General features: G+C 39.5%; 1 protein-coding gene across 1 annotated transcript in view; it reads right to left on the bottom strand.

The window, feature by feature from the left end:
• The window catches only part of nell2a (neural EGFL like 2a), a 248309-nt gene that overhangs the window by 77424 nt on the left and 148803 nt on the right, over nucleotides 1–22082 (bottom strand). Inside the window, exons 14-15 of the mRNA XM_057837033.1 lie at nucleotides 9482–9604; nucleotides 8820–8915 (exon numbers count right to left, since the gene is read on the bottom strand). Of these exons, the coding sequence (XP_057693016.1) occupies nucleotides 8820–8915; nucleotides 9482–9604 (219 nt within the window). The remainder of the gene's footprint in view (nucleotides 1–8819; nucleotides 8916–9481; nucleotides 9605–22082) is intronic.

Below are 22082 nucleotides of genomic sequence, written 5' to 3'. Positions count from 1 at the left end.
AGGATGATTGGATATGAGATATGGTGTTGGCCCTGGCTGTCGGGCTTGAGCACCCGATAAGGATGAACTCCATGCTGATTAATGTGTGATATAAAGTAATTCCCATACTGCTGCATGTGCAGTGCAAATCCTCCATCGTGGCAATAAAAGGGCTACAAGGCCATTACTCACCGAGTGTGGACACACACACATACACACACATAAATGCAGATGAATGGCCAATAAGCAGTGTCTGCATTTATTCATCAACTGTTTAGTGTAGGGGTGGGCAACCTTTACCGATGAAGAGACATTTCAAACCTACACTAGATGCGTGAAGAATTATGTTGCAGTGATTGAACAAATGTGTACCATATACTATACCGTTATATGAAGATGGAGTTTAATATACAGTGCCTTGCAAAAGTATTCGGCCCCCTTGAACCTTGCAGCCTTTCGCCACATTTCAGGCTTCAAACATAAAGATATAAAATTTTAATTTTTTGTCAAGAATCAACAACAAGTGGGACACAATTGTGAAGTGGAACAAAATTTATTGGATAATTTCAACTTTTTTAACAAATAAAAAACTGAAAAGTGGGGCGTGCAATATTATTCGGCCCCCTTGCGTTAATACTTTGTAGCGCCACCTTTTGCTCCAATTACAGCTGCAAGTCGCTTGGGGTATGTTTCTATCAGTTTTGCACATCGAGAGACAGACATTCTTGCCCATTCTTCCTTGCAAAACAGCTCGAGCTCAGTGAGGTTGGATGGAGAGTGTTTGTGAACAGCAGTCTTCAGCTCTTTCCACAGATTCTCGATTGGATTCAGGTCTGGACTTTGACTTGGCCATTCTAACACCTGGATACGTTTATTTTTGAACCATTCCATTGTAGATTTGGCTTTATGTTTTGGATCATTGTCCTGTTGGAAGATAAATCTCCGTCCCAGTCTCAGGTCTTGTCCAGATACCAACAGGTTTTCTTCCAGAATGTTCCTGCATTTGGCTGCATCCATCTTTCCGTCAATTTTAACCATCTTCCCTGTCCCTGCTGAAGAAAAGCAGGCCCAAACCATGATGCTGCCACCACCATGTTTGACAGTGGGGATGGTGTGTTCAGGGTGATGAGCTGTGTTGCTTTTACGCCAAACATATCGTTTTGCATTGTGGCCAAAAAGTTCAATTTTGGTTTCATCTGACCAGAGCACCTTCTTCCACATGTTTGGTGTGTCTCCCAGGTGGCTTGTGGCAAACTTTAAACGAGACTTTTCATGTATATTTTTGAGAAATGGCTTTCTTCTTGCCACTCTTCCATAAAGGCCAGATTTGTGCAGTGTACGACTGATTGTTGTCCTATGGACAGACTCTCCCACCTCAGCTGTAGATCTCTGTAGTTCATCCAGAGTGATCATGGGCCTCTTGGCTGCATCTCTGATCAGTTTTCTCCTTGTTTGAGAAGAAAGTTTGGAAGGACGGCCGGGTCTTGGTAGATTTGCAGTGGTCTGATGCTCCTTCCATTTCAATATGATGGCTTGCACAGTGCTCCTTGAGATGTTTAAAGCTTGGGAAAACTTTTTGTATCCAAATCCGGCTTTAAACTTCTCCACAACAGTATCCCGGACCTGCCTGGTGTGTTCCTTGGTTTTCATAATGCTCTCTGCACTTTAAACAGAACCCTGAGACTATCACAGAGCAGGTGCATTTATACGGAGACTTGATTACACACATTTGGATTCTATTTATCATCATCAGTCATTTAGGACAACATTGGATCATTCAGAGATCCTCACTGAACTTCTGGAGTGAGTTTGCTGCACTGAAAGTAAAGGGGCCGAATAATATTGCACGCCCCACTTTTCAGTTTTTTATTTGTTAAAAAAGTTTAAATTATCCAATAAATGTTGTTCCACTTCACGATTGTGTCCCACTTGTTGTTGATTCTTGACAAAAAAATTAAATTTCATATCTTTATGTTTGAAGCCTGAAATGTGGCGAAAGGTTGCAAGATTCAAGGGGGCCGAATACTTTTGCAAGGCACTGTATACCGTAATTTTCACATGATCCAAATTTCCTCAAAATTTAAGAAAAAGCTTGGCTTTATGAAATGCTACTGTTACCTCCCTTTGCTGTTACTTTTGGAGTGACATGTGGAAATTACAAACTGCTATGGATCACTTTTACTATGTGGCGTTTATTGCTGCGAACACAACACGACCAGCTGCCTCGAACTTCGTCAAACACACACATTCATTCCAGCGTGAGCTTCCTTATCCCCCAACCCACGCATGCACACACAGAGCCTGTTTGTTCCAAGGCAGCACTCGCAACACTTCATTGAGTGAGTCTACTCAAATCCTCTAACTTACACACAATGAGTTGCTACAGCAACAGTTTAACAAGTTAAATGATGATTGACACATGCAGTGTTTTTGAAACTTCTGACTGGCAAGCTCAACCACAAAAATCTGGCAACATTGTTAACTTTCAGACTTATATCCTGGTAAATTCCCGTGTAAGGTTACACGGGATTTAACAATGTCATGGCTTTCAGACGTGGAGCGATGTCCCGGGAATAACACGGGTTGGACACTTTCAAACTTGTCCCGTGTTGGCCACTCGACGCTCTTGGTGCGGGGAGGGCGGCTGGCGCTATTTTATAACCCCGACATTACGCCATTTTTGGTCGGCATCGGCACCAAAATAAACCACACATTACCAAACATGGACGATGGACTGTCTCTTCCTCGGCTGTACGATCTAGGAGCAATTTAATTTCGTTATGTTTCCAGTATAATTTTGCTATTTTCAGTTTGCCATGTAGATAATTGCAATGTTTGTTTATCGCTTTTCGTCTCACTGCGAAGAAAGAGGAAATGACGATCGACTCGCTATGATATTCACGTAATCAGCCTTCGCGCTGTGACCAAGGAATTAAATGACTTCTTGCAAACATGCCGCGTCCCAGATAGGCTTCGGACATTATACTAGGACGCGACCCGATAAATGTCCGTGTCATCTCCGTGTCAGTCGACCCGGGAAATTGCTATCAAATATAAGGGCTACCCTTTTAAATCTAGGGAATTAACCGGAATTCAGTTATGTGTGAAAGGGGCTATAGAGAGATGATGATATTAGAAACATACAATTAAAAAATTATATGTACTAACCAACTAACACGCATCGACACGAGATTATTTCTTAATCATATGCAGCGGCCTGTAGAGGAAGCCACAAACACCACAAATCCCTCTTATGTTTCTCAATCTTAACCCTTTAACACCTAAGCCTATTTTGGCCGAATTTGCATGCATTTGATGTTGCCTTTATATTTCAAAGAAAAAAATGTTTACAATGGCCAAGTTGGGTCCCTTTTTTCAGGACACCTTGAACTTCATGTCCAAACTGTTGTTTTCTTCACTGACCAATTATAATCCACATTTTGGACCCAAAAAGACAAAAAAATCCCAAAATCTTTTTTCAAAATTTGTAATGTTGATGTCCCAGTGACAACCAAACATGCTCGAGCAACCGTTTTGAAGCTTTATAATATCTATTCAACTTGTTAGGATAAACATCCAATAGAAAAAAATAAGATTGAATAGTTTCATGTTTGACAATTCAACACAAACAGCAGGTATGGTCATAGGCGTTTTTGGCCTTTACACATACTATAGTCAAAACAGGTTATATACAGTTCAAAATAGTGAGAAAAAAGATTATATATATCATCTAACACACAAAAGGTTTGGAGGATATCTCTTTTTTTGAAGTTAGGTGTTTTTTTTTTTTTTAAGTTAGGTGTTGTACCCATCACCTTATCAAAAGTATATACATACATGCAATCAAGCTTCTCGAACACACATCTACATAAACTTGAAAATATTATAGTGAAGAAAAAATATATATAACATTGAAAAAAAGTATTTTAAAAAATACTGACAAGTAGTTCAGTTCAATTGCAATTTTTCAGGCATGCGAACCAATAAAGTTTTCTTTTCTTTTTCTTTTTCTTTTTTTTTTGCGCACTCAATAAAGCTTCTGCTTGAACAGGTCACGGAGCTGCGTCACACACAATGTCACACAGCCTACTCTTTCGCTGTTTGCGCGCTGCTGTCACTTCTACTCGCTGAGACGGCGACTCATCCAAAGAAAACAATGAAAAAAACAGCTCATCTTCTTCCTTGAGTTAATGAAATAATGCATTATCTTGCGCTAAATGTGGTTTTAGATTCATTCTGCACGTTTCAAAGGCGCTCGCTCAAACCAACCAGGCATTGCTTGCTTCGAATGCCTCGCTTTCATTAGTTGGCACCTCGCTCGGAAATTTATTAAAAATGATCACATTCGGTTCGTCCTTAGAGACATCACAACGGCTCTCGGGATATGTAGTCTTTTGTGCCGCTTTCGATTTTGAAAAAGGACAAGAAATGATGTAAATATGGAGATAGATACATGGTCCATGCAGCGTTTTAATGCATATTTATGAGTGCAATAAAAAAATAAAATTCAAATGACATTATCTCCCGTTTCTCTTGGTCCATTGACTTCAAATAAAAACTGGTGTAGACATCAACTTCCACACTTTCAAAGGAGACCATCCAGCGGCACGTGGGTGACGTAATTACAGCGTGACGAAGCTTCAAAGACGACATGGGTAAACGCGTCGCTGCCGACACGTTCGGTGTTAAAGGGTTAAACCATAAACACTTAACTTAAAGTGACTACATTTACAGAGAAAGTGACTACATTTACAGAGAACAAAAAACATAAGATCCACTTTACCTTGATCTCAACGCTTGCAGCGGACGAAGTCCTCCAAATAAATCCCATGGTAGGTTATTTCCATTAATTTACAGTCTTTGTCATTTACTTGGAATGAATGGCTATACAGTGATCCCTCGTTTTTCGCGGTTAATAGGGACCTAAACCTGCCGGAGTTAAGTGAAAAACCGCGAAGTAGCACCCCCTCACCCCCCAAAAAATGTAAAAACAAATAATTAAAAAAAAAATTGTTTGTGTGTTCATTGTATTTATTCAGATTTAGTATTGTAAAGATTTATACAAAAGACATGTTTTTTTTCACTTTTTTCCCCCCAAAGTATAGTTTAAAAAACTTTTAAAAAAGAAAGAAAGAAAGAAAGAAAGAAAGAAAGAAAGAAAGAAAGAAAGAAAGAAAGAAAGAAAGAAAGAAAGAAAGAAAGAAAGAAAGAAAGAAAGAAAGAAAGAAAGAAAAAATATTGGCCTATCAAAATTATCGCGTTAACTGGCGGTAATTTTTTTTTTTTTTTTTTAATTAATCATGTTAAAATATTTGACGCAATTAACGCACATGCCCCGCTCAAACAGATTAAAATGACAGCACAGGGTCATATGCACTTGTTACTTGTTTTTTGGAGTTTTGTCGTCCTCTGCTGGCGCTTGGGTGCGACTGATTTTATGGGTTCAGTACCATGAGAATTGTGTAATTATTGACATCAACAATGGCGAGCTACTAGTTTATTTTTTGATTGAAAATTTTACCAATTTTATTAAAACAAAAACATTAAGAGGGGTTTTAATATAACATTTCTATAACTTGTACTAACATTTATCTTTTAGAAACTACAAGTCTTTCTATCCATGGATCGCTTTAACAGAATGTTAATGTCATCTTGTTGATTTATTGTTATAATAAACAAATAGAGTACTTATGTACAGTATGTTGAATGTATATATCCGTCTTGTGTCTTATCTTTCCATTCCAACTATAATTTACAGAAAAATATTGCATATTTTATAGATGGTTTGAATTGCGATTAATTACGATTAATTCGTTTTTAAGCTGTGTTTAACTCGATTAAAATTTTTAATCGTTTGACAGCCCTAATATTTATGTATATATTTTTTAAATAAATGGTGTTACTGTCCCACCAACTTATTTTAAAACAAGAATAAAGCAGAAAGTGGCTCTATTAAATGCTTCGTTAAGTGAATCCACTCAAATCCAAAGCTGCTCACTTACACACAATGAGTTGCTACAGCAACTGTTTAACAAGTTAAACAATGACTGACGCATGCGGCGCTTTGAAGCTCGGTACTCTGACAACATCAATCTCTGTCAATCATTGTTAACTTTAATAAGCAACTCCAGTGCATTCACTGCCTGACCAACAACAAGCAGGGACAGAGAGGGAGGGAGGGAGAGTGAGACCAATGTTTTTTTCCCCTTCTTTCTCTTTTTCGTTTCTTCCACCTAGCATCGGAAAGTCTTCATCGGCAAAAAAGTCAAATTGGGCTGCTTAGAAATGGCTAAGAAACGTTAGCATAGCCACCTCTCGTTGTAACAAATAGTGGATATCTATAAATGTTAAACTCGTTTTTTTCCACCGCTTCATAGTATCGGCTGGAACCTTCGTCATCTATAAAATCCCCAGGGTCAAGCCTGATGAAGCGTCCTCCACAAGCTTTGCCAGCAGCCGAGATGTCTAACCATCCAAGCTTCAACTTAAAAGGCTCTTCTGTAGTGGCACCAAAGATCTTCTCTTTGGTATTAACATGAGGAAAAAAACCCTCTGACAAACAGAGTTTTTGGAATGCTAAAACAAAGCCCTTGTATGGGATTACACGAGAGTGTTGTCACAACATCATCATGGCACACTGGACCACAAAGCATAATTAAATGAAAACAAAAGGAATTTTTAAAGTCTTTTCAAAGCCCGTTCGGCCAAAAGACGCTTCGTTACAAAAGCCAGAGAGTTCAACTTGAGAGAAAAAAAAAAAGTAGCGGCTTTTCGTCCGAAAATTACAGTATAGTGGATGTAAGTGTGTGTCTGTGACTTTTTTTTTCTTTTTTTTCTAAACATTTCTGTTTTATTCTTGGTTGTCTAATTATTATAATGTAAAATACAGTATGTGCCTTGGCTGACCAAATGTATGGAAGGTAGATGGGCTGCATTAATTGAGCCATACCCCCCCAACCCCAATTCCGGATATCATGACCTGGCGTCAAAGTTTGTTGATTATTGCAAGGATTGTGGTTAAGGTTGTTCCGATCATGTTTTTTTGCTCCCGATCCGATCCCGATCATTTTAGTTTGAGTATCTGCCGATCCCGATATTTCCCGATCCGATTGCTTTTTTTTTGCTCCTGATTCAATTCCAATCATTCCCCATAATTTTTCCCGATCACATACATTTTGGCAATGCATTAAGAAAAAAATGAATAAAACTCGGACGAATATATACATTCAACCAGAGGTTGCGCTAGACTTTTTCGTTGTTTGTCATTTTGACTGACAGTGTCATAAAAATCCGGTCATAATCTATTTTTACCCGTCACTTACATTTTTAAAAGAATAATAAACACATATTCAATTGTATTTAGTTTTCATTCATTTTTAATTAATATTCTGTCCGAACAAGCTTAACAAGAGGCAAACAGACAGCGGAATGCACCAATCAGCGACGGGCAGACGAGGGACTTGCGCGCAGACGTAAACATACAAGGAGAGCGGAGTTTATTCAACATGGCTAGCGCGAGACAGACTGTTGTCAATGACTCGTGTTGATGTGTTTTAGCTCATTTAAAACTGAATTTACTGCGGATTGGAACATATTCTCGGCTCTCCCGTTCACCATCCGTGTTGTTGTAGAGACGACTTTCGGCGCGCAAGAGTGACGTTGCTCGTAAAGAACACGTCACGCAAATAAACAAATCTGATTTGTCGATTGATTTTGTACCTACTCGAGAGGCCGTTAATGGGCTGGGTCCCAGATTTTTCTCTCAGTGTTTGAAAATACAGGGAGAACAGTCTGGCTGTGCCAGGCAAACACTCAGTTGCCTTGACATTTTTCCGAGTAAGGCCAACGACGTCATGCATCAAGAGAGACAATAGCTAATTAATATGCTCACTCGCCACCCTGTGGTCTGGGGTGTGAATTGCAACCTGTCAAAATGACAGATGGACGTCAATTTTTTCCGTCACCGTTTTAAAAAACCGGTCAACGACAGAAAATATTCGGTTAACGCGACCCCTACATTCAACATACAGTACATAAGAACTGTATTTGTTTATTATGACAATAAATCCTCAAGATGGCATTTAAATTATTAACATTCTTTCTGTGAGAGGGATCCACGGATAGAAAGACTTGTGACTTTGTATATTGTGACTAAATATTGCCATCGAGTGTATATGTTGAGCTTTCAGTAAATGATACTGTAGCCATGCCCAAATGCATGATGGGAAGTGGAACCATGACTGCGTAGTGCTACCAATTGATATATCTTCGCTGCGTTGGGAAATAACATAAGGTGTTAAGAAAAAGATCAATTGCTACCTTGCTTCCCATGATATTTCTAATCATATGGACAGGAATTGTAAGGCTGTAGCCAATTAAAAAATGGCTCCCGAGGCTGCCAAAATTCTCTCTACTCATTTTACGTTGCCTTTTATCTCTCTATATAGGTAAAACGGCGCCATTACAGATTGAGCGCGACAATGCGTGAGTGGGTTGTGCAGCGCATGCATTAATTGGGTTAAATATTTTAATGTGATACATTTTTTAAAAAACTAATTACCGCCGTTATCGGGATAAATTTGATAAACCTACCTTAAGCCTAAACTAAAGACTTTGGATGAGTGTAACATATTATGTCTGTAACGTTGAATACAATTACAAAACGATTTAATTAAAAAATATATATATAATACAAAAAGGCATGGCCGATATTTTTTTGCCGATTCTGATACTTTGAAAATGACGTGATCGGACCCGATCGATCGGGCTGCCGATCGATCGGGACATCTCTAATTGTGGTGAGGAATGTCAACGAAGGCAGACATTTTAACATCCCTTACCTGTTTCGCATCTCTTGCCAGTAAATCCTTGCGGGCAGGCACAGTTGTTGGGTGAGAGGCACGTTCCCCCATTCTGGCACAACCCATCACACATAGCTGAAAGATTAGAGTAACAGTCAAAGAGAAAAAAAAGATAAGTCACTGAGATAAATGACCATTAAGTATGCAATTATACTAGCAGCAGCGTATATACAGTATTTGCATATGGAATACGAGCTAATTCTCCGACGTGACGAACGATATTACTTCCCGTGATGAATGTATCTCGTCAAGGTTAATGCAAAAATGTTCATTATCCACGCTTAGGCTGTTTGTTAATGTGTGTCCACAAGTCAATGGAATGCGGCCGAGATAGATGAGGCGGATAACACAGACGTCACGTGCTGCTATCTCAGATGAACAAATAAAACTTCAATTGGAATGAACTTCAAAGTGCTGCATCTTTTTCATTTTTGTATCTTTGGAAGTCTAAACCCGTGAGTTTTTAAATTGAGAACTGTGAAAACTGGAAATAGTGTAGCTCCTCAATAAACACAATTTGAATAATATTTTTTTTCAAGAGTGAGCACGCATTTCATTAAGAGACAGCGGGAGGCTTCCGGGAACATTCTGGTCCCCCCTCGAGTCACCTTCGCGACGCTGCTGAAAACAACACAGTGTACCTTTGCAGATGGTTCCGTTGCCGCTATAGCCCGGCTTGCACGAGCAGCTGTGTCCTCCCACCATGTTGAAGCACAAAGCATTCTCGTCGCAGTCGTGAAGCCCACTGAGGCACTCGTCGTGCTCTGGGAAGGACACAAAAGACACTTATCAAATTCAATTTTCCTCACGCGTACAAACGTGGCAAATGTTTGCTCACATTGTTGGATTAAATGAATCCTAGATAAGTAAATAGGAATTGGTAACACCTGCGGATGAGTCATTTACATCTCCTTCCATCATGATCTACTTGAGCTGTGCCACTTGAATTTGTTGTTATTGTTTGGAACCTGACAGAATGATAAATCAGGCGTAAATGGATTTCTTAATGTGTGCTAATGTATCAATGAAAACATCTGTTTGGTTTTGTCATTTCCACAACCAGCCAATGGCTTTTAAATGCAGATGTGTTTATACAGTGAATTTGCACAAGTGCGTAGCTGTCAAGACAAGTGTTTTCTGCGAAAGCACAACAGTTTACACGAGTTTGCGCAAGACAATACATCCTAATTAGAATAGATCCCGCATATTTGGGCGCTGAAGTGGGCTGAGTATACAGTACATCTATATTTAGTACAGCACTCCAGTGCACAGACGTCCTCAAAATGAACTGAGAAATACAACACGATTTGCTGATTCAGTATAGTTGCTGAGAACCTTTAAAGCCAGGTACACAAAAACCAGGCTGAATCTGAGGGTGGTTCATCTTACTGATCAGTCATAAAAGATCTGATTGAACAAAACTACCGTATTTTTCGGACTATAAATCGCAGTTTTTTTCATAGTTTGGCTGGGGGTGCGACCTATACTCAGGAGCGACTTATGTGTGAAATTATTAACACATTATGATTAGAGATGTCCCGATCGACGATCAATCGGGTCCGATCACGTCATTTTCAAAGTATCGGAATCGGCAAAAAAATATAGGACATGTCTTTTTTTAATATATATATATTTTTTAATTCAATCATTTTCTAATTGTATTTAACGTTACAGACATAATGTGTTACACTCTTCCAGAGTCTTTAGTTTAAGCTTAAAGTAGGGTTATCAATTTTATCGCGTTACCGGCGAGAATTAATATTTTTTAAATTCATCACGTTACAATCTTTAACGCAATTAACGCATGCGCTGCACGACCCACTCACGCTTTATCGCGTTCAATCTATAATAGCGCCGGTTTACCCACACAGTATATAGAGGTAAAAGACAGCATATAATGAGTAGAGTGAATTATGGCAGCCTTTGGAGCCTTTTTTTAAATAGCTAAAGCCTTACAATCCCTTTCCCAACGATTAGAATAATTGTGGGAAGCAATGTGGGGAAGAAAGGTAGTAGTTGATCTTTATCTTAACATTCTATGTTATTTGCCAACGCAGAGAAGATATATCAATTGGTACCACGACGCAGTCATGGTTGCACTTCCCATCATGCATTTGGGCAGAAGTTAGATGGCTACAGTATAATTTACTGAAAGCTCAACAAATACACTAGATGGCAATATTTAGTCACAATATACAAAGTCAGATTTATCCTTTAAGAATTACAAGTCTTTCTATCCGTGGATCCCTCTCACAGAAAGAATGTTAATAATGTAAATGCTATCTTGAGGATTTATTGTCATAATAAACAAATACAGTACTTACAGTATGTACTGTATGTTGAATGTATATTAGTCCGAGTTTTATTCATTTTTTCTTAATGCATTGCCAAAATGTATATGATCGGGAAAAATTATCGGGAATGATTGGAATTGAATCGGGAGCACAAAAAAAAGCAATCAGATCGGGAAATATCGGGATCGGCAGATACTCAAACTAAAACGATCGGGATCGGATCGGGAGCAAAAAACATAATTGGAACAACCCTAATTATGATATCATTTCACATGTTATTTTGGTGACTTGGAGTGACACTGATGGTTTTGTAAACTTGTTAGCATATTCTTTATGCTATAGTTATCTGAATAACTTTTAATAGCTATGGCCAAGTTCGCGTTCTGCCTTTAACAATGTGTGTTCAATTGTATTATTGACTTTTTTTATATTGAAATGCATGCTTTTAGTTTGTGGCGCTTTCACGCCCACGTGAGGGCGCACTCACACTTGTTTACGTGAAGAAGACCGCTCACATGCCAGAAGAAGACGGACAGCTACGCAGCTTGAGTGAGTGGGCTAGTTAGCGAGAGAGAAACACTGCCGCGAACCTACGTTCATTGTTTATGCTTGTAAAATATCTCTACAGAGGCAACGCCTGTGTGTATCATGTTTTCTGTTGTTGTTGTGTTTTCCACCCGCGATCGGACACTTAAAGCCAGCTGTGTGGTTGTTTGAACGATGTGCTAATGCTAGCGAACGCATGCTAACCGTTTGTGTCATTGCTGTAACAGCACCTAATTATTATTTATTTACGTTGATGCGAACCTGTTTGGTATCGAGGACGAAATTGATTCCGCAAATTATACGGACGTCAGGCATCGTCATTTCGGAGTTTAGCTCGCTGTATCGCCAGGACCGAGCCGTAGCGTTCTGGTGAGGACAGTATATTCACATTTCGTTGTTCATGCACTGTACACTTATTCAGCATGTTGTTCTCTATTGTATTTTTATATTAAATTGCCTTTCAAGATGACAGATCTTTTGTATGAGTTGGATTTTATCAAATAAATGTCCCCCAAAATGCGACTTATACTCCCGTGCGTGTGTTTTTTTTTTCTCTTCGTTGGGCATTTTATGGCAGGTGCGACTTATACTCAGGTGCGACTTGTAGTCCGAAAAATACGGTACTAAATGATGAATTTCTCTCAAAAATAAAAAAAAACCTAATGGAACATTTGCTGTTGCTTTACGGAGAGATAACTTCAGGTCTGCTGAGCTTCACCTTCAAAAATTGCGGACAAAGATACAAAAATACATTGGTATTTCGAAGGCTTTCTACGATTTGATGACACCAAATGAGACACACACAAACAACAGCCTGAACCTTCAAGACTCATTTTCTGAAACCACAAAGCCCTGTTTTTGTATGCCAAATAAAGCTAAACCAACACGAATCTGCGCCAAACAAGAGGGCGTTTTAGACCAGGTTTGAGTAATTTTGTGAACATGCCCAAGAATGCAGTCTGGAAAGTTTGTTGGCGTAAAGTTGTGGAAGGTTAACTTGCATTAGTTATGAGAAGTACAAAAATACCTACCGGGCAAATTGCAAGAATTTGGCAAGGGAACTCTGTGATGTGAATGGGCATTTTCCTCCTTATTTTACTCCAATCAGTGTGTAGCACCTCTTACCCCCAACTCCCTTGTAAGGGAGTGCCCAAAAATCGATTATTAGATGCATCGCGATTCGACACGTGACGATTCGATTACGATTCATAAATGTTCCAAAACGATTTTCCCCCTCATAATTTTATGACAGCCGCTCGTATCAAAACGAAATTCAAGACATGTCTGCCGCCCGGACACATTTAACGGACGCACGCACAACGTTATGATGGATTCTGAGCGAGAAATTTACTCCTTTTCAAAAGACTGGAAAATAAATTTGTCTATAAGACAGGCAGGGACCCAGCGGTCGCGCTTCTGTGCGCACGTTATTTTTTAAAGCGAGAGGGGAAGAGAGATAGTTCGTTGTTCCTTGTCTTTCAGTTGTCCAGCAGTAGGTTGAAGTCGTGTTAAATGGAAAAAGTCCCTGTGTTTTGCTAAGTCCCGTGTACGTCTATCAGAGGTAAGTACACGTTGTTTTTGAGATGTTACTCGTTAGCGCCGAGCGCTATGCTAATTAGCGACTTTGCTAACATGTCAAGTTGTGTGTTGTTTGGTAGTGTACATAAGTTACTCCAGATGCAGAACGTTTAAAACCAGGATTAAGTACAGCGGTAACACTACAAACATGCGAAATAGTACAGAAATCTGTGAAAAAACAGTATATTGGTTAAAAGAAGTCTTATTTCTAAAGACACTTTGTTTGTTTCCAGAAAATTTTATTGTATTGTTGAGAAAAATAAGTGCTGCCTTTGAAACAGCTAATGTTTTTGCACTTTCTTGTGAAAATGATTATCTCAAGGTTAGCTGTGTGTTGCATGGGCATGTTGAGAAATGAGTACTGCCTTTAAAATGGTTCATGTTTTTGCACTTTCTTGTAAGAAGAAGAAAAAAAAAAAGAAAGAAAAAAAAAAGCAGTTTAAGGGTAGCTTTTTGTTGTATGGCATGTTTCCATCGTTCCTGTTTAATCAGAAGGATATTTTAAATAAATAATGGACATAATTTTGTTTGGCTAATTTATTCATTAGTAATGTACGTCGCATCAATAATCGTGATAACCATGATCATCGTCAATACCGTGATCATCGGTTAATAATCGAATTGAAGCACCCTGAATCGTAATCGAATCGAATCGAATCGTGGGGGGCCTCAGATGGCACACCCCTACCCCTGTCCACCAAACGGTGCCGTGGCCAGTGGGATGATGTTAGAAATATAATAAAGATGATAACAATTACTGGTCAAATGAACTCATTTGTACACTTATTCAGAGAGTTTGATGCACATTAGCCACAAATTTCTTAAAGGGAACCTCCGACTTAAAGTCTAGGCTCTAATAAGCCACAATTTTTCTCTTTTACGAAAATATGTTATTAGAAACATAAAATATTGCCATTGATTTAAAAATCTATAATATTTAGTACATGTTTTAACCTACGGGGGGCGCTAGTTTTTATGATGACGTAGTTTGTCACTATCACTAGACAAACACTACCGGTGTTCTGCAATTCCTTCTAGGCGGTGAGACGCCCAGCACATGCGCACATTGGTTAAAAGCGGCGAGTTCTTACTTTGTGTTTATGTTGAGTCTTTTATTAACTTTTAATTGCCTCAAAAATACTTTTTGCATGTGTTTCCCTCTCATATTTTTAAGCATTGTGTTTTCTTGTGGGAGATTTAAAGCAGATTGTTGATCTGTTGAGCACAATAGTCACGTAGCATATATAAACCACGTTTATTTGATATTACTAGGTTTAAGTATTTTCTTAAGGCATCTTTAGTATGTTCTGTCTGTATGCATCGAAACAAAACAAGCTGAAAGCGCACGGTAGTACTTTGGGTGTCAAATTCGCCTCTTGTACACATTCGCCGGTGTAGAACATTTTGGTTTTGTCATACTCTCGTCTTGTCTCATCCCGTCTTTCCTGTTCATTTAGCTTTTGCTGCTCGTTTTGTTAAAATTTCAACAGTGCTGTCATGCTCATTAATGTTCCTCTCGGGTTCAAATTGAAAGGGTTGAACAGATGACATGTTTATGTCGCTAGACATACTCTGGAAGCCTGGCACCGTAACCCAGTGACGTCACCGCCCTGCGACGTCAACAACAATGGCGACCTTTTTTTTCCTTTTTAAATAATATTTGTTATTACGAACTGATTTGTGCGTGGTGAACACAGAGGTCAACTAAGTCACGAACTCAGTGAATGTGATGTGAAGTGGAATGTTAGCCAAACAGGGAACTTGTGCTATTGTCTGTCACAAATAACTGTTGGCTCGAGCAATACTCATACATAGACTTCACTATCAGTTGACGAGACAGCTCCTACAGACATTGCAACACGGCTTCCCGCGCTAATGAGTAACATCTCAAAAACAACGTGTACCGTTCCTACGACCGGGCCGCGGACCGGTACCGGTCGGTGGGGCATTTGGTACCGGGCCGCGCAGAAATAATAAATAATTTATTAACGACTGCATTCTGGGCGATTGACTTTGGCCCGTGCTGCTTAACACAGCAATACCCCTGTCTACTCTAGATATACAACAACAGGATAGGAGGTCGTCATAAAAATGCATTGATTGGACTGTTAGCAGCACATCTTGTTTTGTATATCTATGTGCGCTTGGCCTCGATAATAACGTATGACGTAGGTCGTCGCCCATCACATTTGTTCCGGGAAATAATTAGCCCCCACACAAGAATGACTAAAAAACGTTTTCTTTGGACAGATTTTTTTACCAGGAAAAGGGAACCTGACGAGCCAGAAGATGAGCCTACAACCTCGAAGAAAACTAAATCTATGCTACTTTCCAATCACTAAAGACCCACGAACTGCGAAGGAGTGGATTCGTGACCCGTATGTGAATAAACCGAGTGATTCGAGCATGTCTGTCCAACAGGAATAGCAGCTAGTAGAGATCGCAAATCACGGCGACCTTAAAAGTACATTTGAGACAACAACACTACCGAGGTTCTGGTTTAAAAGAATTTCAGAATATCCTGACATCGCTAGGAGAACACTGAAAACTGCTATAATTTCCAACATCGTATCTTGGTGAAGCCGGCTTCTCTCTCTCCCATCTCGGGACCATCTCGTCTCAACGAAACAAGCTCAGGCCTCCCACTGATACAGCGGGTGAGTTGTATTTTCCCTGCACTTAACACGACGGGGCTAAAAACAAATTTATTTTATTTTTGCTGTATTTTTCTGCCGCACATTGCCGGTGTTCTGACAAATTTGGCATACGCGTAATGTTAAAAATGACCGCGAATGCAGCGATTCCAAAGTACACACTACAAACTTTCTTTAAAGAAAGGAATATTAACTTACATTTGCCATGTTAGCTGCACACAACAACTGCACGCAGCTCTCTCACTTAACGACTTTGCCGTGTCATTAAGCATTAATACGCCATTTTCGTGTTGCACATGTATGTTTATGATGTAAATATTTTTTTAGCACCGGTGGATAACATTGAGAGTCCAACTGAATATAAAAGAGGGCTTTTTTCACCGCCACAAAAGCTTTGGGAGCAAAATTTTATAAGGGTGCAAAATTTGACAGAACACCGGTCCATGAAAAAAAAGACCCAAATCACACCCGTCCGTGGTGCTAAAAAGGTTGGGGACTCCTGCTGTAGGGGACCAGGCCAGGCAGAGCGTTGTGGCGTCTTTCACTGCAATAAACTCAAACACACACTACGTTCGAACGTTGAATTTAGGTTGAAACAGGATGAATGTTTTAGTGCATAAAAGCAGGCAGGAGTGTCTCGAGAGTGATTTGGTCCAGGATTCAAAGTAAATATTTATAAAATAGCACCATGCATGCACTTCACGTTGTGAAAGAAATTAAATGAATGGGAAAAAATCAGCGTAACTTTAGCTTGAAATATTTACATAAAATGAATGAAAACTACCCGTTTTTTTAGTTTTAACCAAGAATCTAGACTGTTTTATGTTAATATAGACAGGTTTCCGAGGTACTTCTTCTTTACTTCCGCATTTCTGTAAGCGACTTTCGTTTTCAAACGGCTGGAGTGGCATCACTCCCTAAAAATCCTGAAAAAACACTATTAGAAAATAGCGCATCATTTTGCCATCTCGACATGGGAAGACAACATTAAGAAATGGCTGAGGGTGACCACAAGTAAAATATTATCGTATTTTACTGACTATGGCAGTGGATGGAAATGCCATCAGGAACCTGAAAAGCTCCGAGGCATTCCAGTACCTGCACCTATGTCTGGTGCTCAAAAAATACTATAGCTAAAATGCTATGTCGCATGAAACGACTGGTTGCCTCTGATATTGTTATTATGATGATGATTGGAATTACGTTGATCTTTAATATTATTTACTACCACTACTGTATCTGCTGCTAGCCTGTTGCTAGTCAGTACGTGTGGATGGCACAATTATGTCAAAGCATAAACGCAAGTTTTCTGTTTGTTTGTTTACAGGTGGGAAAACGCTGTAATCCAACAATGAGCTTTTTCACTGTAGCAACTTTAAGACCGCTATTGGTGCTGGAATTACCGAGGAGAGCGGGAGAAAGCCCGTCTGGAGGCCGTAATTTCGGGTGAAAGTGTGGCGTGGCTCCGGAGCTCTGCTGTCTGATATCACATTCTCATATGCTAATTTTCCAATAATTTTATTAATTGTGATTTATTGACCTGTTTTGCACATGCACCAATCGTTTTAAATATAACAAGAAATTGAATCATGTTGTCCAAATGTTTTATTGTGATCAATATCTGCAATAAAAAAGAAAAATGTACCTTATAGTATTTACTTGTAACAACAAAATCCATGTCAGCCCTTCTGCACTCGGCAAATATAATACAATTTGTAAGTGCACCTCATTTTGGTCACTCAAGTGCCGGCGTATCAATCTATACCTCACGTCAACACAGGCTGACAGGTTGTTATAATTTTGTCCACGAATGATCAACCAAGTGATAAGAACAATCATACAATCTCTTCTACGTCTCATCTACGTCGTGCTGAGTCCATAATTGGAGATTCCGTGGGCTCCTCTGGCTTGATTTTGCAGTCTTAACTTCATCAACACACTGCTAAATTAAACCGCAACTCATGAGGTTTTTTTCTAAGCCGGAAGTTCAAAGCAGAAATTTGACGCCGCCCATATTTCGCTCAGGAAATTTGTCTATAAGGGGTGGAATGACAGGAAAAAAAATCGACTTTTTTTTTTCAGGATCTGATTCCAACCACCTGTATCTCCAAGATCAGAGGTAGGTTGGTGGACTTCAGGTGTCCTAGCTACACCTACTGTGGCAGTGTCACACTCATACAAACTGACATGAAAAGCAGGAGTGCCTATTCAAGTAATTTAAGTACATAATCTGATAAGTAAATAAGCTCACAGGTACCAAACCTTAAAAATGCTCTATCAAGCAAGTCTTAGTAAAACTCAGGGTAGCATTTAAATTTAAGGGTTGCAGATGGCCTCATCCAAAGTAATCGTGTTTAGTCATTGCCCGCAGCAACTTCTTATAAATATTTTAACGATTAAGGAGTCCCGCACTTGATTTCTCAACAGAGAAGGAACATCATTTATAAAGTGGCCTCCAGTGGGCTATAAATGAAACATTAAGAATACAGAACTGAAGTCCCGGTGCTCAGATACATGTACATTGATTTGTCTTCGGGCATGCAAAATAGCGATGTTTGCTTATAAAGTCAAAGATTTGTGTCATTTATATGTTTTATCGCAATGACACAGTAATTCGGATTTTTAAAGAAAACACTACTTTCAGACTGTTTGCAGCAGCTGGAGGAATACTGCAGCTCTAAACGAGAGAAAAACAATCTGCGCGCACTTAATGAACGCTTATCCTCCGAGGCCTCGGCCATGTTTGCTTACAAGGTGAGATGTTTCTCTTGTCTTTCTAATCCCTGCAGCAGCGCCTTCATCTGAAAACCTTATCTTTGGACCAAAAAGTAAAGCTTTAAAGAAGTGTCAAAGCATTTCAACCCTCTCCTTGAGCGATAAAGAACCCCTTTAATGTATATCCTTCATGTGCCCCTGAACGGACGCACATCATCATACCTCCGAGACACACAAAAGTAGAAGGCGGCTTGCCTCAGAGATTTGCGCAAATATTGCTTTCGTAGATAAGAACATGCTTAGCGAGCTGGAAGTCAATGCCATGTACGAGCTTTGACCTTCATAAAGACAAGACTCATGAAAGGCACACCTGCACTGAGAACTTTACTAGAAGTATATTTCTGTAATTATTATTTCTGTATTAATTCGGTAACAAAAAAAGTAGAGCTGTCCAACATTAGCCAATAAAACCCACCGATCTAAGCATTATGAAATGATATTGGATGATATCAACAGCGGTTTTGGGTCAATATGCATGTTGCTTAGAGAGGCCTGTAATTGTCAATATGGGTAAACCTCAACCATGAGAGACAGAATGTGGAAAAAAAACCCACAGAAAATCACATTGTTTGATTTTTAAAGAATTTATTTGCGAATCATGGTGGAAAATTGGTCAATATTGGTCAATACCAAAAGTTCATCTCAATACTTTGTTATGTACCCTTTGTTGGCAATAACGGAGGCCAAGCATATTCTGTAACTCTTCACAAGTTTTTCCACACACTGTTGCTGGTATTTTAGCCCATTCCTCCACGCAGATCTCCTCTAGAACAGTGATGTTTTGGGGTTGTCGTTGGGCAACACGGACTTTCAACTCCCTCCACAGATTTTCTATGGGGTTGAGATTTGGAGACTGGCTAGGCCACTCCAGGACCTTGAAATGCTTCTTACGAAGCCACTCCTTTGTTGCACTGGCTGTGTTTTTGGGATCATTGTCATGTTGAAAGACCCAGCCACGTATCATCTTCAATGCCCTTGATGATGGAAGGAAATTTTCACTCAAAATCTCTCGATACATGGCCCCATTCATTCGTTCCTTTACACAGATCAGTCGTCCTGGTCCCTCTGCAGAAAAACAGCCCCAAAGCATGATGTTTCCACCCCCATGCTTCACAGTGGGTATGGTGTTCTTCGGATGCAATTCAGTATTCTTTCTCCTCCAAACACGAGAACCTGTATTTCTACCAAAAAGTTCTATTTTGGTTTCATCTGACCATAACACATTCTCCCAGTCCTCTTCTGGATAATCCAAATGCTCTCTAGCGAACCGCAGACGGGCCTAGACGTGTACTTTCTTCAGCTGGGGGACACGTCTGGCAGTGCAAGATTAGAGTCCCTGGCGGCGCATTGTGTCACTAGGTCCCCCTGTGTGGTTCTGGGATTTTTGCTCACCGTATTTGTTATCATTTTGCATGGAGCCCCATGATCGAGGGAGATTATCAGTGGTCTTGTATGTCTTCCATTTTCTCATAATTGCTCCCACAGTTGATTTCTTTACACCAAGCGTTTTAACTATTGCAGATTCAGTCTTCCCAGCCTGGTGCAGGTCTACAATTTTGTCTCTGGTGTCCTTCGACAGCTCTTTGGTCTTGGCCATAGTGGAGTTTGGAGTGTGACTGACTGAGGTTGTGGACAGGTGTCTTTTATACCGATAATGAGTTAAAACAGGTGCCATTGATACATGTAATGAGTGGAGCCTCGTTAGACCTCGTTAGAAGAAGTTAGACCTCTTTGACAGCCAGAAATCTTGCTTGTTTGTATGTGACCAAATATTAATTTTCCACTCTAATTTGGAAATAAGTTATTTAAAAATCAAATAATGTGATTTTCGGGTTTTTTCCCCCCACATTCTGTCTCTCATGGTTGAGGTTTACCCATGTTGACAATTACAGGCCTCTCTAATCTTTTCAAATAGGAAAACTTGCACAATTGGTGGTTGACTAAATACTTATTTGCCCCACTGTATATGCAGCGTTGTTAATAACGGCGTTAGAGTATAACGGCTTTTCTAATGCTGTTATTTTTTCCAGTAGTGAGTAATCTAATTAGCTACTTTTCCCATCTTTGCAACGTTACTGAGGAACTTATCGTTACTGAGGATGTGAAGGAGCGCGTTACTACAATTTGGTTGAGTGAGGTGCAAGTTGTCTGATTTTATCACAGCCGCGTGGAGGATATTATAGCGGGAGCGGGAGGAAAAAAGGGGGTGGTGATGCCTTTGCAAATGGGATGATGATTGGCTGGGTGGCTTGGAGCATTAGCATAGGATTCGCGTTCTCATTAGCATTAGCATTTAGCGTGGCGAGTGTAATCTTAAACTCTCGAGCAACGTTTTTTTTTTTTTTTATGTACAATTTGTGGTGTCGAGGTGAGTACAAGTAATTGAAAATAATGAACTGTTTTCCTGCTGAGTGTGCATTATCATCACCAAGTTGGCGTTGTCCTTGTAGATGGTACAATACAATTATTTTTATATATATTTTTTAAATTACCAAAACTTGCCCTTGCCAGCCTTTCTCTTTTTCCAGTACGCACGTGACGTCACCGCGTTGTGGCACATTAAAAGTAGTCCTGGCAAAATGCTATGCTTAGCTGGCAAAATTAAACGATTCCTCAAGGAATTTTTAAAATCGAGTTACTCGAATTATTCGACTAATCATTTCAGCGCAAGTAGTAACGTAGTTTCATTTTGGAGAAATTAGGACTAGATAAATAACCAGTCATATTAAGTCATATCTAAACTTACAGTGGGGAGAACAAGTATTTGATACACTGCCAATGGGAAAACCCATTGTTAGTGTATCAAATACTTGTTCTCCCCACTGTATGTTAATTCTTAACATACATTTATCCTATTTTACTAATTCCCACAACACATATTCTGTGAATGAGTTTGACTTTTAGCCAATACAAAATGACTCAAATTTCTTGTTTTTCCGTCTTTATAGTCACATTTCATTCTAAACACGACAATATATATTTCAATGCCACAGCTTTAATATTTTTCATGCCGAAAAATGGCATTATTGTTGCACTTTCTAAACTATCTTCTACCATTTTACAACTTAATTGCTTTGACTTCATCGTCCGTGAGATTAGCTTGTCATATAACTTTTTCTTTGATATCCATTTTATTTTCAATCTGTCCCTGACTCACCATAGCCGCAAACACTCAATCGCTGTGGTCTTTTTAAGAGCACAGGGGAGAGGAGCGTTTTTACCTCTCGCAAGGTCACACCGACTAAGTATTTCTTCTCCCTTGAGTTCAATGTTTTAGGTTAGTTAGGTACTTGGGGATATTACATGCCTGCACTGGGAGCACTGTAGGTGAGCCGAGAGGTAATTGCTCCCTGGCTTTTGCCCCAGCTTCTCAAGGCGTAGACAGACAAACAATC

The sequence above is a fragment of the Corythoichthys intestinalis genome, chromosome 5, assembly GCF_030265065.1.
Source record: "Corythoichthys intestinalis isolate RoL2023-P3 chromosome 5, ASM3026506v1, whole genome shotgun sequence".
NCBI lineage: Eukaryota > Metazoa > Chordata > Actinopteri > Syngnathiformes > Syngnathidae > Corythoichthys > Corythoichthys intestinalis.
The sequence above is the reverse complement of the archived record's forward strand: the minus strand, read 5'-3'. Positions and strand labels throughout refer to the sequence as shown.